Source organism: Aedes aegypti, chromosome 3 (assembly GCF_002204515.2).
Source record: "Aedes aegypti strain LVP_AGWG chromosome 3, AaegL5.0 Primary Assembly, whole genome shotgun sequence".
In the NCBI taxonomy this organism is placed as follows: Eukaryota; Metazoa; Arthropoda; class Insecta; order Diptera; family Culicidae; genus Aedes; species Aedes aegypti.
This window is the reverse complement of record NC_035109.1, coordinates 339,737,799-339,753,628: the sequence shown is the minus strand read 5'-3', so window position 1 is coordinate 339,753,628 and position 15,830 is coordinate 339,737,799. Positions and strand designations below refer to the sequence as shown.

The window sequence follows — 15,830 nt, the reverse complement described above, 5'->3', positions numbered from 1 at the left end:
CTAGTAGATACCATAGATGTTGGGCGATTGCCTATATAAAGTAATCCAAGATCTGTACTCCTTAAGTAGTCCAGCGGCCCCACATGATGTAATGAGCATTTTCAAATATTATTAAATATGTCAATTATCAAAATTTGGTGATATTGTTATTTATTTATAACTTATTAAAGTTTCATAAAAAATAATACTTTTTGTTGCAACGACTCCGCAGACCCCTTGAGAGATTGTCACGGGCCCCTGGGGATCCACGGACCGCCGGTTGGGAACTACTAGTTTAATGGTTTTCTTTTTCATTCTGAACACAAAAGTAGCACGGTTCATCCACAGTTACGATTATTTTTCAGTTTTTCTTGTTTCATTTATTACACATTGTTTTCTTCTTTTTTTCTTCGTCATCATGCTGATGCTTTCCTTTGCCATTGTTTTCACTAGTTTTGGAATTTTAGATCACTGCACAACATTTGCATTACTTGTATGTTGGTTTGTTTGCGTTTTCACTCTCATCTGCCTACGAATGTCCTCTGAATTTTTGTATTTTTTTACATTTTGAGACTGATGATCATCGATTGAATGATTAAATGTGTTTTTTCTTGTATGTGTGTATACAAAAATTTACTGATAAAAATAGGTTTCTGTTAGGTTTGCTTTCCATCGTCCAGTAGCATTGTTGCTTGAACATTATCCAAACTCTTACAAAAATGATCCTTTTCCACATTACTTTACTTTTATACTCAGCACGGTGATAGGCGCGTTACAGTGTCTGTCAGAGAGTTCCATTCTCATCTACGTTTTCAAATCTCATCGGTTCACTTTGGAAAATAGAATAGCGTTCCAGCGTTTCGCATATATTACAAAATGACAATAGGTTGTACAAGAAAAGGAATGAAACCAAAATAACAATTGTTTTTCGTCCCGACAGGAAAACAAATATGTTTCGATGAACTCAGTTTGAGAAGTTGGGTTTCGTTTATTATTTTTGGCAAATAGAGTGATCTATAGTTTCGTAGGTATTTATATCTACACAAAAGCTAACGTATTCACGATTTTTTGCAGTAGATTTTTGTTTTTATTTTCAATTGCGTTAAAAAGAAGATTTAGATTATCTAAACTTACATAACAACTAAACGTAATGTTTTTCCTTCCTACTATGGCTCCCCAGTGAGGCTGGCTTGTTGGTAAAATTTCTAATTGCGTTTTTCGTAAGCTTTGCTGGAAATAGGGTTACTGTTTTTGTTTTAACCATCAAGGTGTTCAAATAGTAAGCTTCAATTTTCCTATTAAGTTAAACATAATGGAGACAAAACTGAGGAAAGAGCACGACAAGTGGAATCATAGTATTACTATTTTTCTTGTAAAACCAAATGCACGACAATTTTTCAAGTGGTTAGCTGTTTTTTGTTTACTCTAAGAACAAGAACTTTCATTAAGCACCGAAAATATATTTTCTTACATTGAGTGAATCGCGTTTCAATCGAAATCCACGAAAAATATGTCTTTTTGCTACACATACATATGGTTAGATGGAACTACAATCAAGGGGACGACCCAAATTCTGAGAAAAAAATCATTTCATCAGGACAAAAATTATACAACATCAACTTCAAAAATAGTCAAGATACTCTGAAGCAGATCTTTTAAACTGAATAGTTTTAAAATGTCAATGTAGAATTTGACTGAAACAGATCGTTCCAATTTCGTTGTAACGTATTCTGTATTCAACAAAAAAAAAAAAAAACGAAAAATTATAATTCATCAAGATGTTAGTAGGTACATATTAAAATTACTCAATTGCTTGCATAAATCGTGAACATGGAAAATATTAATTCCCCATCACGATAAGAATGGCAACATCTAACTCTAATTTCAATCGAATCAGAATTTTTCATATGAGTGAAAGTCCTTGCTCAAATCTAATATTTGCCACAGTTCTATAGACCATAAAGTGAACTTGAAACCTGATTAAAGTCGCGATAGAACTACCAGATTTACATACAATATCAAGTATTTTTCACAGCGTTCCACGCTTCCAGGGAGCATAGCGTTTCTAATTGTAAATAATAATCACTACATTAACCGACCAAGTCTATCTCTCAATTTTTACCCAAAAAACGAAAGAAGAATTGATTCTGACTAAATGGAAAAATTGGTATTTTCCTTTCTGATTCCGCACTCCTGCCGCGGTACTTGTTTCTCTTTCGCCCTTTCGCTTTCATGCTCATTTTACCCCCTTTGCTAAAAATATACTCTAGACAAATTTGTTGGCTTAACCTCGAAAAAACGTTAGATTTACATACACAGATAGGCGCGGCTGTTTTCCTTCCTCGTTCTTGATCCGTTCTCTTATCATAGAAGAGTATGTCCTTCACCTTAACAATCCTCGCCGGCTTCACCGAGCTTTCCAATTTCCTTTTGCCTTGTTTCCATTTTCTCTTTTATTGTACATCAATCTTAGTAAAAAACACAACTTCAAACGTACCTTCCCTTTCACGACCTATTTTTATCGCATTCGCCCGTACTTTCTCTCTCAAATTCTAGCAGTTTTATCATGTCATTACTTCACATTCGGTGTACAGTTTAAGTTACCATTAATTATTATCGTTACTACATTTAATATGTATATAATTTCCAGTTTTTTTGTGTTTTCTTCCAGGATTCAGTGTTGCTTTCTGCCGGCCAGCCCTTTAATTGCTCAATTGCCTGATTTTCCAACATTCGCAAAAAAAAATCACCATTCGCTGATAAATGGATCGATTCCGTCCAATGGCCCATCTGGTTTCCGCAAAAATTGATTTACCATTACAATTACAATTAATTATATTTATATACGAATTAAAGATAGAGGGCGGGCGGGGACTTTGGAGTTTTCAATTCATGATGGACTTCTTGGGGAAGGGTCAATATCAACGAGGAACGACGACGATATAGTTGGGGATACTACAATTACGATGTGCGGGGACGGGGAGGGAACGTGGGGTTTTGGTTTAAAATTACGCCTTTAATGCCACTTCTATAATAATGTACAACAACAGTAACTCTTCTTCTGGCGTTTCTCGGAGGTCATGTTCATCTCCCGGACGACGGTGGCGAACACTTCGTTCACGTTGATTCGGTCCTTGGCGGAGGCTTCGATGAACGGGCAGTCCCACAGCTCAGCGAGGGCGCTTCCTGAAAATTGAATGAGGAGAATGGAGAATATATTAGAAGCGTGGAAGTTCGTATAAGGCAGATTCCGTTGCATTTTTGGCCAAACGACCAAATCGGCCAAATGGCATTCGGCCAAACGGCATTTGGCCAAATGGCTGGACACCTTATTGGCCTACTGCTGATGGGGATGATTTGGTTCTAGTAATGGCGTTCGTTTTTTTATATTCATGTGTTGTTTTGAAGTGCTCTAGTGTATTTTAGCTCTACAGTGCCTTCCCGATTTTTGGCAACACACGCCTTTGCCTAGCCCCGGTTTTAGCCACACCCGTTTTTGGAAACATTTTCTTCCAGATTTTGGCAACACATTGAAAAATATTTTCAATTGATTATTAAGGTGAAGATGCATCGAAGCTAAACCTCAAAATTTCAAGAGCACAAATCTAGATAACTAAACATCCGTTCAAACTGAAAACTTAATCGATTGGTCACCACCAGCGTGTGACCAATCGATTAAGTTTTCAGCTCGAACAGCTGTCTGGTTCTCTAGATTTGTGCTCTTGCAAATTTGAGGTTTGGCTTTGATGCATCTTCATCTTAAGTACTGAAACCTAACATTTTGAATTGAAACAAAGTGAAAATAAGTCATAAGTTATTACACTGCGGAACACGTTTTTGTCTCAAGCACCAAAATACCTCTATTTACTTAAATCGGGGTTGCTGAATACGTTGCCGTTTTCAAAAATATCAAAGCACGTCTACTTTTTGAGATATTAGCCTCTATTTTGTTATGGCTATATCGGTCATGCGACTCAAAGCTAAAGGGAGTCTATAGAAGATTTTTTCAAATGATAGAAATGCATAGGTAGATAGGCGTCGCAAGGGAGCGACAAGATTTAAATTATATTAGGAGGTGAAAATTGAGCAAGCCATTTTAATGTCAGTAAGATCGATGCTTACTGACTTATGGCTTGCTCAATTTTCACCACCTAATATAATTTAAATCTTGTCGCTCCTTTGCAACGCCTATCAACCTATTCATTTCTATCATTTGAAAAAATCTTCTACGCACTCCCTTTAGCTTTGAGTCGCATGACCGATATAGCCATAACAAAATAGAATATAAAACAATCACGGTCGATGCCTTCTCCAATGAGATATTAGCTGTTGAAAATGCAAAATTTTACTATTTCAGCCAACTTGCATGCAAGTTTGCCAGCATGAATGGCAAATTATTTGCTTAATTTGTACCTAATTCAAACTTCATGTGTATAACAATACTTATCAACAAAGTTCAAAGTTCATGCTGAAAAGTTATTTTTTGGTGGTTTAGAAAAGTATTGTAATTGCCATACAAGAATTTCGTATGGGGAAAAATCTATTTAATCAAGATTTTATCGTGCAATTTCAACCAAATTATATCTGAAATGAAAGTTTAAGTCCTATTTCGCATGCTTGGTGGATTACATCACTATAAATTATGATAAATCACACTTAAATATTATGCAAACATCGATGAAACTAGTGTTTTATACAACTTTGACGACCTGTAGCAAAAAATAGTGACGTGCTGGAACATTTCTGAGAATTGCAGCAGATTCAGCAATCCGAAATCTACTCGAGACACATAATTTGATTCTTGAGACACGCAAAAATGTCATTTTTGTTACGCTGTGTTATTTAACGTGTAGGAGATGTCTTGTAAAGCAGGCAAGCTGTATAATTTAATGCTACATAGTTCAATAGGCATTATAAATTTTAAATTAACTGCTACGATATAGGCATACGATTTTCCTTGGGTTGATGCACTTAAAATTAAAATTTTCGATCGCCTACCCGACGAAACAAAATTAGTTTGTGAATGAGCATGATTATAATATACCTCCTGGGTATGAATCTTAAGCAAGCGATCGTCAACTGAAAAATGAGCATTATAGGAGATTCTACCTGGAGAAATCCGTGAACGAAAAATGTCACCGTTCATCTGCCTGGTTCGAGTCACGATGACTCACCTACGTGAATGGCGATCCCAAAAGTTGCCCCCGTAATTTGCGCATACAAAGTTTTTAGTATCATCCTTCACATGACAGACGTCCTTAGCGTGAGAAGAACCTCTACAAGTCATGCGGCAAAGTTTTGTGGCTCAGTTCAAATAGATTCTCAGTGAATCCTGCAGAAATTTATTCAGGAAAACCAGGATTCCTCCCAAAATATCTACAGAGATTCCTCCCGGAATTTCTTCAGATATTTTTTCAGAAATTCCTTCTAAGAGCCCTCCAGGGATTTTTACAGAAATTCCTCCAAGATAATCGCTTCCGATCTAGTCGATTTCTTCTGGAGTTTCTCCAGAAACAACTTTTGATCTATACATTTAGACCAGTTGTGATAGGGCTCCAGCAATACTTCCAGGGGTTCCTTCATGGATTATTTGAGGAATTTCTGCAGGAAAATCTCCATAAGGATTTTTCTAGATAATCGTTTCCCAAACTTGGGGTTCGCGACCCCCAACGTCTCGACAGCTTACTTTTCATTGAACAGGCAAGCGCGGTGCTTCCAGGAATTCTAGCGGGGTTGGTCAAATTCCTACAGAAATTCCTCTATGGATTCTTCGAACGATTTTTCCTGATATCGCTTGAGAAACTTCTCCAGTAATCTTCCCAGAGACTTCTCCAACGATTTATTCAGGAAAATCTCTGCAAGTATTCTTGTAGAGATATTTACATGGCTTTCTCCAGAAATTCCTTCAGGACAATCCCTTCAAGGATTACTCCACATATTTCCCCGCAGTATTGCCAGAAATTTCTCCAATGATACTTGAAGGTATTTTCCCAGGTAGTCCTCTCAAGATTCCTGCACGAATGATTCCGGAAATTTCTTCAGGGATTCCTCCATAGATCCAAGGATTCTACCAGCAATTCCTCCAGTGGTTATACAAAAAATAAATGCGCGATTTCCTCAGGGGATTCCTCGAGAGTTTCCTCCGGGAATTCTCTCAGGCATAACTCCAGGAAAATCACTAGATGAGCTACTGCAAGAATTGTTCCAGGTTCTGTGCTTCCAAAAATTCCTCTGGGGCATCATTTAAGAATTCCTCTGAAAAAAATTCCAGAGATTTCCCCAAGAATTTCTCCAGGGATACTTCATCATCAGAAACAACCCTTAAAATTTTTGCAACAATACCTGGAGGATTTTTTGGAAGCGTGCATAAAAAAAGGCTGGGGAAATCACTGGAGAATTATCTGAAAAATCCTTGCAGTAACTTATATAGTGATTTTTTATCTCCGAGAGACACTCTCGAGGAATGCCTTTAGGATGTAGTAAAGGTATTTTTCGTAGAATCCCTGAAAAAAATCCTGGTAGAAATTCTGGAGAAACTCCTGGAGTAATCACTGGAGGAACTCCTGATTAAATTTCCGGAGTAATTTCTGGAGGAATCTCGAGAGGATTACCTAGAGATATCCCTTCAAGTATCCATGGAGGAATTTCTAGAAATATAGCTGGGGTAATCCTTGAAGGGATTTAGCTTTTGTATTTGAAGACAACTCTGCAAGAATCTCTGTAAAGATTTTCCCTCAGATGTTTTTGGAGGAAGAATTTCCCGGGGAATTTCTGAACGAACATCAATAGAAACTGCTTGAAGAATTCCTGGAGAAATCTCCTGTTGTACGGTGGAGAAATCCATGGAAGAGTTCCTGGAGAACATTTTTGAAGAATTCTTTAAAAACTTTTTTTAGTAATCGAAAGTAAAGATTTAACTGGAGGAAACTATGAAGAAATAACTGGAGGCATTTCTGGAATTCTTTAGGATAACTCAAAAAAAAAATCCCGTAGAGATTTTTCTTATTTGGATCATTCCAGATCCTTCGAGGAATTCCTGAATTAGAATTAGGGCGTAAGTTGCATGACCATTTTCTCTTCATCGAACCTCTTTTCTGTATATAGAGATGACAAGATGCAAGATCGTCAGCTTTATTCACAGAAGAGAAAATCGATGAAAATAAATCGATCATGCGACTTACGCCCTTATTCCAGCATACGCTTGATGCAGTAATTTATGGTTTGAGAGGCCTAGATAGCCGTAGCGGTAAACAAACTACTATTCAACAAGACCTAGTTGATGGTCATGATCCGGATCGCACCGGTCGAGAATCTTTTCGGACGGAAAATTTGGTCGACTTCCCAGAGCATAGATTAAAGGGGGTACTGAATCAAATTGCACCACTTTTAAATGGCTGTAACTTTTAAACCGTTGGGTATTTTCTATTGAAATTTTGGGAGTAATTTGTTTACGCTGTGTAAGTTTCACTAGCAAATGTGCAATCGTTGTGAAGATAGAGTCGGAAGAACAGCAAAGGTGCAAAGAAAGCTGGGAATGATACATTCTACGAATATGGGATGAAAAGTTTCGAGTTGCATTACAGTTTTAGTGGAACATATCTCAAAATTTCTCCATAGTAATTTTAGTATAAACCTACATTGTCTTTGGGCCACCTTTAAATCACCACCTAGAAAGCTGAAAATTTCACAGAATACTATTTTCATGGTTGGGATGCACAGTGATTTATTTCATCGATTTCACGATCAAAATAGAATATCTTCAAAACTATTGATTCTAGATGTTTGGTGTCTTCGATGAAGTTTCTTGATATTAAAAGGCCCTTCTTTTGGTATTAGGGGTAAGATGATCAATCCACCTAAAAGTGAGATAAAAAATTATTTTTTCAAAAAATTATGTTAGAGATTTCAAGTCTTCGGCAAAGTTGTAGAGTATGTTATTACAAACAACTTTGCCGAAGACGCAAAATTTCTATATATTCGCGATAATGAGATATGGAGCATTTTGTCTTCGACACCCCTTAATACTTGTTTTTTGTACATAACTTTTAAATAGAATTTTTCACATTTTTCAAGCCTTCTACAAAGTTGTTTGGATCAATAAAATACACATTTTTGCTGAACACGCAAACCTTCTATCTCTTATCGTTAAAAAGTTATAGACAAATTCATGTTAAATTTTAGTCCACTTTCACCTTAAAAATCTCCATTCTACGCAAAATGACGCAGCTAGTTTCATGGCAACTTCAAGATCTAACTTTCTACTTTTGCATACAAGTAATAACTTTTGGAAACAAAAGGTTTTTTGCAGTGTTTTTCACAGATTATATTTCGTTAATTTGAAATTTTAAGTTTTAAACCCTCCCTGTTAATTACAAATTTCTTGTTAAGGTACATCGGAGCAACTAAGAATACTGGACAATTAAGACCTTGAGGTACAATTTCAGTCAGGTATATTTCACAAGCTTTATAAAGCTATGATGATATATTTAATACAAACATTCTTTGGTTTCAATACAATGTATAACATGTACCAGTTCTCACTGTTGCGCCATTTTCAAAACGTAAGGAAAATTGGAGCACTATGCGTTTCTTTGCAATACCACTTTAATTATTTTTTTAGTGAGACTTTTAGCCCTAGTAAACTAGTTGTGTAAGTTTGCGGGTCAGGAATTTGGCTGTATGTTGTTATCAATTTAGTTTTGGATTCTCGAAAAATTTTACTATGCAGTCTGATGAAAGACGATGAACATTGATGGAAAGTGGCGAACATGTCAGCTAAACCAGACCAAGAAAAAAAAAAACAAATACTTGAAAACTAACAGACTGCAAAGAATTGGCATTTCATAATCTAAAAATAAGAAATCGTCAAATGTTTCCATTATGCCATTAATTCCCTTGTACAGCCATATTTTCATCTAAATTGTAAGGCACTCTTTGATATTTTTATTTCATTGAAGTTGTGTCTCAAGGTGTTAATACTGGATTACTTACTCCGATAGCCCTTAACAAGAAAATTGAAGTTAACAGGGAGAATTTAAAGTTAAAATTGTTGAATGAACGATTAACACTCCCGTGCAAAAGTCTGGGTTCACTCCCTAAAAAACAAACAAAAGTGTTTTGTCCATATCTCTGTGATTACACGTCTATGGTGCATTTGGAAGGCAATGAGTTTTTCTCACTACGTAGGTGTATTACCAAAAACATTTTCTTAATTTTGTATACTAAATTAATACTTAATACTTGTGACATTTATTAAAAAAAACTCACTGAAAAAAACATGGCTGATTTCCTCAGCATTGGATTGACCAAAATTCTAAGAAAAATGGCCGTTTTTTTTCAGTGTGTTTTTTTAATATCACAACTGTAGGTAAAAATTTAGCACACAAAATTCTTTAACTGTTTTCGAGAAAATACTTATGAATAACTCATTGGCTTTCAAATTCGCCAGAGAGTTTCAATTGGACGTGTAATCACAAAGATATACAAAAACACTGCAAAAAACCTTTTGTTTCCAAAAGTTATTACCTGTATGCAAAAATAGAAAGTTAGATCTTGAAGTTGCCATGAAACTAGCTGCGTCATTTTGCGTAGAATGGAGATTTTTAAGGTGAAAGTGGACTAAAATTTAACATGAATTTGTTTATAACTTTTTAACGATAAGAGATAGAAGGTTTGCGTGTTCAGCAAAAATGTGTATTTTATCAATCCAAACAACTTTGTAGAATATTCAAAAAATGTGAAAAATTCGATTAAAAAGTTATGTACAAAAAACAAGTTTTAAGGGGTGTCGAAGACAAAATGCTCCATATATCATTACCACGAATATATAGAAATTTTACGTCTTCGGCAAAGTTGTTTGTAATAACATACTCTACAACTTTGCCGAAGACTTGAAATCTCTAACATAATTTTTTGAAAAAATAATTTTTTATCTCACTTTTAGGTGAATTGATCATCTTACCCCTAATACCAAAAGAAGGGCTTTTTAATATTAAGAAACTTCATCGAAGACACCAAACATCTAGAACCAATAGTTTTGAAGATATTCTATTTCGATCGTGAAATCGATGAAATAAATCACTGTGGGATGGTAAGGAACATATGGGAGATTGGATTTTCAAACATTTTTAAATTTTGAACCCCCCTAATGTACATGCAAAAATGGTCAATCAGCCAAGAATTGTCTTAGTAAATAACTGAAGAAGTGCTCAAAAGAACACTGAACTGACAAGCAGGTTATGTTCGATTGAGACGTAACGTCAGAAACAAGAAGAAGAACTCTATGTATGGTGTTTAGCATGGTGTCCAGATAGTCAAAATCCAAGCTGAGAGTTGTGGGGTCGGATACCAACGGTCGAGAAACTTTTCGTAATTGATTTTTTTCGATTCCCCTGTAAAAATGGATCATGGTAGTATGTGTCTAATGGTGAACACTCTTGGTCAGTTTAGTGAAACAATTTCTTATCTGAGTACAGCAAGGTTCCGTAGTTGACTTTCCAACAATGTCTGTTTCTAGCCCTAGTAACGCAAATTACGTCTACTGTACTAAAAATAGAACTTATTTACGTATCAATACCATCATCATCTACCAAGGACCAACCACCTATTGGAAAAAAATCCAACGAAAAAACCAACAAACTTTCCTTATTAAACTTTGTCCTCTACGCCACACGCTCTAGCGTCTTTAGTTACCTATTTTAATACGACGCCCCCTCGCCGTCACAATGCTCACCAGAGGCGTGCTGCCGTGAATCGCAAGTCAGTCCCATCTGTAAAAAGTAGACATTGAGAAAATGGGCTGTGAAGTTTTCAAATTCGTTTTCCATACGAATATTCAAAAAATTCCAGAGGATTGGAACATCTTCCATTCTTAATGAAACTTTCACAAATTGCATTTCACTACGATATCTTTATTTTTTTTTGTAACAAGTTACATTTTTGTGTTCCACGGAGCGAAAGTCTGTAGTGGGACTGATATGCGGTTACTTTTCATTATGTGACAATTTGACTTTCTGTTTTTTCCTAATTGTTCCGAACAAATCATATTATTTCATTAGTGGAGCTGGAAGAACATTGGAAGAGATGTTGAAAACTGAACTCAACTCAATTTTGATGAAAATGCAGATGGGACTGACTTGCGATTCACGGCAGCGTGAGAATAATGAAAGTCGTCACACCAAAAAACCAACAGATAAATATTGCACACAACAATCAACGGCAGTGGATGGCCTTGTCGTCCGAACCGAGCACACAATACGAAGAAAAATATCCAAACCAATATATTCCGGAAGAAGCTCGGATCCTCCGCACGCGGTTCCCACTTGTCCGAGAACTTGCACTTTACTTCTTGCCACTGACGACGGTGTATAGCAATGGTCATTAGGGTGTAGCTTACTTGTGAAAAACCTTCGTAGATCTTCACTGAAGAATTAAATTCCAATCACACGCCATAAAATTTGTATAATTCATGATTTCATATTATTGAGAACATAAATAAAAATTTTCATCCGTCATTCATTTATTCAGTCATGTTTGAGCTGTATTTTGATGGGATAATGAATTTTAAGGGAAATCCACATGTTTCACCATGCTGTGGGAATGGAAAGGAAAGGCCGGAAGATCTAAATAATCAAGTTGAACGTTTTATTATAACGTTGAAGTGTTAGACAACTCACTCTATCACAGTGAACCGTTAGTTGTGAGACTAAAACTGAAATCTTAATACAAAAATGTGAAAGCCTTATAGGGAAAGAATAGTTTGGTATCAGTTTGTATCAGCATCATTCACTAAAATATTGGGAAAGTTGCAGGTTTTAGCTGCACAAGGTTTAGTGCGATGGATATTAGCACATCATCCTATATCCAGAATATACTTTTGACTTTGAGAACTTTCGGAAAATAAGCCACACCCTACTGGTCATAATCTAGGAGGAGCGCATATTGGATCGGTGCCAAAAATAGACAATGCTGATCCGCTTCCATACCAACCGGAGAGGACCCACGACTCCCACGAGTCGGTCTGTCGGGGCTGAATAATGTAGCGATGATGTGGGAGTTGTGCGAAAAGAGATCTGGCCATCCTTAGTGCTGGTAGACACATCTCCACGAGTTGCTTGTCTGATTCGGTGAAATGACCTTGACTCAGAGAAACGGTTTGTACTTCTTTTTTTTATGGACGCTATTCGTTAGATTGCTGGAGGGTTCCAATTTTGCACTAAATTTTCACGAAATTCATCGACTGGAAGCGTTTCACCATATGCTTAATCGAGTGGCATGAGATAAGCATTAAGAAGCAGAATGGGCCTTATATTTAAGTCATACAGGATGAATTTTTAGACTGTTGCAAATTTTGAGGGATTGAACAGGACTTCCATAAGAAATTCGTCAATAAATTCCCTCAACTTTTCGTGCAGAGCTTTTGCTCGAAAACCACCCTGTTCTTCCACCAAAGATTCTTTCAGAAATTCCTTCTGGATTCCATCAAAAAATGTTCCAGGGATTCTTTTGAAAAATTCTTAAGGGAATCCAGTAGAAATTCATCCAGCATTTTCACCAGGAATCCCAACAGGAATACCTCCAGAAATACCTTCGAAAATGAACTATGAATTTCCTCCAGGATTTTCATCAGGAATTTCTTCAGGAATTCCTCCGGGAATTCCACCAGGAATATTTCCAGGAATTCCTCCGGAAATACCGTCAGGATTTTCAGCAGGAATCCCACTAGGTGTCTTACCAGGAATCTCAACAGAAATTCCACCATGAATTTCTCCAAAAAATTACGCATGTTCCGAAGAGATTTTTCCAGGAATTCCTCAAGGAGGTTTCACTAGGGGTTTCTCCAGCAATTTTTTCGTGGATTCCTGCAGGAAAATCATTGAGAATCCCTCCAGAGATTTTACAATAAAATCTTACTGAACTTTTTCCAGGAATGACACTAAGAAAACTTACCTCCAGAAATTCCTCTAGAAATTCCACAAGGAATTCCTCTAAAAATTGTACCATGAAATCCACTATGATTTACATAAAAAAAATTATCAAGGAATTCCTGGTCAAATTCTGAGAGAATGAATTCGACCAGGAATTCATTCATCTGGAATTTCTCCAGAGATACCATAAACAAATTCTGCAGATATGTCGGGAAATATATACAAATTAATTCAGAAATTCAACCCAGAACCATTTTAGAAATTACACCATGAAGTCTTCCAGGAATTCTTCCGGAAAGTAATCCCATCCAAATTTCTTAATTAATCTCTGGAGGATTTCTCGAAGGAGTACGTAGGGGAAATCCCTTAAATCATTGTAGAAATCCTGTTGATATTCCTGAAGTAATTTCTGAAATATTCTTAACAAGGATTCCTGGTTGGGTCCCTGTAGCAATATTTGGAAAAATCTCTGGAGGGATCATTGGAAAAACCCAGCAGATATTCGAAGAAGATTCCTTGGAATAATTCTAGTAGCTTGGTGGATTCCTTGGCGAAAATTCTGGAGAGTTCTTGAAGAATGTCTTGTAGAATCCTTGATAGAACCCCTCGAGGAATTACTGGTAGAATCTGTGGAGGAATTCTTGCTGGAATCTCTATAGGCGAAATCTCTGGAGAAATTGTGGAAAGAATCCCTGTAAGAATTTCTGAATTTTTGGAAGGCTCTCTGCAAATTATTTGTGATGGAATCTTTGGAGGAATACATTCATGAAGTGAATTTTAAGAGAATTATTGAAATAATGAATTTCTGTCAGAATCCACGAAGGAGTTGCTGTAGAAATCCTGGGAGGAATAACTATAAGAATCATCAGATTTTGTTTTGTAGAATCTGAAGAGGGAGTTCAGTGGATTTTTTTTAAAGAAATCACTGAAGAAACTTCTGAAGAAATCCTCATAGTTATTTTCAAAAAAAAGATTACTTGAGGAATATCTTCAGAAATTTTCAAAGGAATTCTTTGTTGGATTTTTAAAAGTATTTATGGAGCAATTCTTGGTGGAATTCTTGAAGGAAACGTTAGAAGATTTTTCGAAGAAGTCCCTGGAGAAAATTGTTGATCAATCCCCGGAGGAATTCATGGAGGAATCTCTAAAAATATTCCTAGAGAAATCACTGGGAGAGTTCCAACAGAAATATCCGAGAGAATCTCTTAAGAAATTCTCGGTAGAATCTATGCAATAATTCTTCGAGGTATGCGTGAAGTAATATCTGGACCAATTCTTAGGTTGATCCCTCGAGAAATCTGTAGGGGCATTGCTAGAAGGAAGTCTTGGGGGAATCCCTATTTAAATCCTTGGAAAAAGGCCTGAATAAATACCTGGAGAAAATCCTGCCCAAATCCCTGGAGCAATTTCTTGAGGAACACCTGGAAAAGTTTTTGGAGGAATTCTTGCTGAAAACTTTGGATAAAGTCTTGGAGGACTTTCTAAAGGAATTCTCGCAGCAATCTCTGAAGAGATTCTCGAAGGAAATTCTAGAACAAGAACAGTCTCTGAAGAAACTTCTTAGCGATCTTTTTGAGTTATTCTTTAGAAGGATTTCTTCAGGAATCCTTACAAAAATCAGTTAAGGAAATCCTGTAATATTTCAAGAAGAATTGTCGAAGAAATGGCTCGAAGAGTTTCTGAAGAAATGGCTGGAGGAATTTCTGAAAGTATCCCTAGAGGAACTTATGTATTATTCACTGGATGAATTTCTGGAGAAATCTTTGAGCGAATATCTAGAGCAAACCCCTAGAGGAATTCCTGGTGAAATTTCCAATGAAACATCTGGAAAAATATTTGGAAAAGGCTCTGCTCGAATTCTTGGGAATTTCCAGGTGAAATCCCTGAGAAGATTTTATTGTGAAGAATTTCTGGAGTAATCTCTGAAGAAGCTTTTAGACAAATTTCTGTGTGGGCTGCATAACACAAACGGTATCAAATGATATCGTTCTATACGCACTCGCAACTTGCACTGTCATCAGCCGGAACGCTCTGTTTAGCTTTTCGCGTTTCCGCTTTGTTTCCAGTGCCTAACCCCAAGCAGGAATTCCATACCTCAGTATCGATGACAAGACATTAGCTAGCAAACGCCTCGTGCTGCTGCTTAGACCGCCTAAGCTTGGCATGATTCTCTCTATTGCATTCAGGGACTTCTCGCATGCGTAATCAACGTGGTTTTTTTTTAAATTAAGCCGGCGCGTTACGTTAACAGTTTCGGGCTCTGTATGACGATCAAGTGGAGAAACAGTCGCGTAGAACTCTTGGTATGAGTAAGGTAGATCCGCCGCCGGGAATTATCCGAGTAAAGTTCGGGAGCTAAATGGCTCATGGTCAGTATTGGGGGAAATTTCTTTGTCGGGAAAAATTTTCAGCTGAAATTGGGATAAAGTTGAGAACTAACTGGTTCCAAAATGAGTCGCTGAATGGCGACAGTTAAACAAAGTAGGTTACGCTAACAGGATCGTTGAATGGCGAAAGCATAGAATATTACTAGAGACAATAGAAATTCGCGGCAAAATTTTTGAAATTTCGCGAGTGACCCAGGCGATAAAACCAAAATTTCGCGGCTTTGTCGCGGTTCCATAAATATGATCATATTTAATATTTAAAATGCATGTTTACAGTGAAAATATTTTTGCCATTTCTCATCGTAATAGGCTGTTTTTCATCACGCCAATCTGTCATGAAACGGTCTACTTTTCTACACTGAAGTATGCAGTGCGACAATAGTCATTACGCAACTGAAACCAGTGCTGTACTGATTCATTACGCAACGCTTTCTCATTACGCAACTGTTTCGAGTTACGTAATGAATCATTTCACAACAATTTTTCAGAAATCGCAAAATGAAGAAGAATGCATTCCGATATATTGTCTGATACCCTC

General features: G+C 36.7%; 1 protein-coding gene across 4 annotated transcripts in view; it reads right to left on the bottom strand.

The window, feature by feature from the left end:
• Positions 1-327: 327 nt before the first annotated feature.
• Positions 328-15,830, bottom strand: part of LOC5577739 (ras-related protein Rap-2a) — a 439,757-nt gene continuing 424,254 nt past the window's right edge. For all 4 annotated transcript variants that reach the window (XM_021851731.1, XM_021851734.1, XM_021851735.1 and 1 more), the window contains one exon: positions 328-3,165. In XM_021851731.1, coding sequence (XP_021707423.1) covers positions 3,008-3,165 — 158 coding nt within the window. In that variant the 3' untranslated portion in view covers positions 328-3,007. The remainder of the gene's footprint in view (positions 3,166-15,830) is intronic.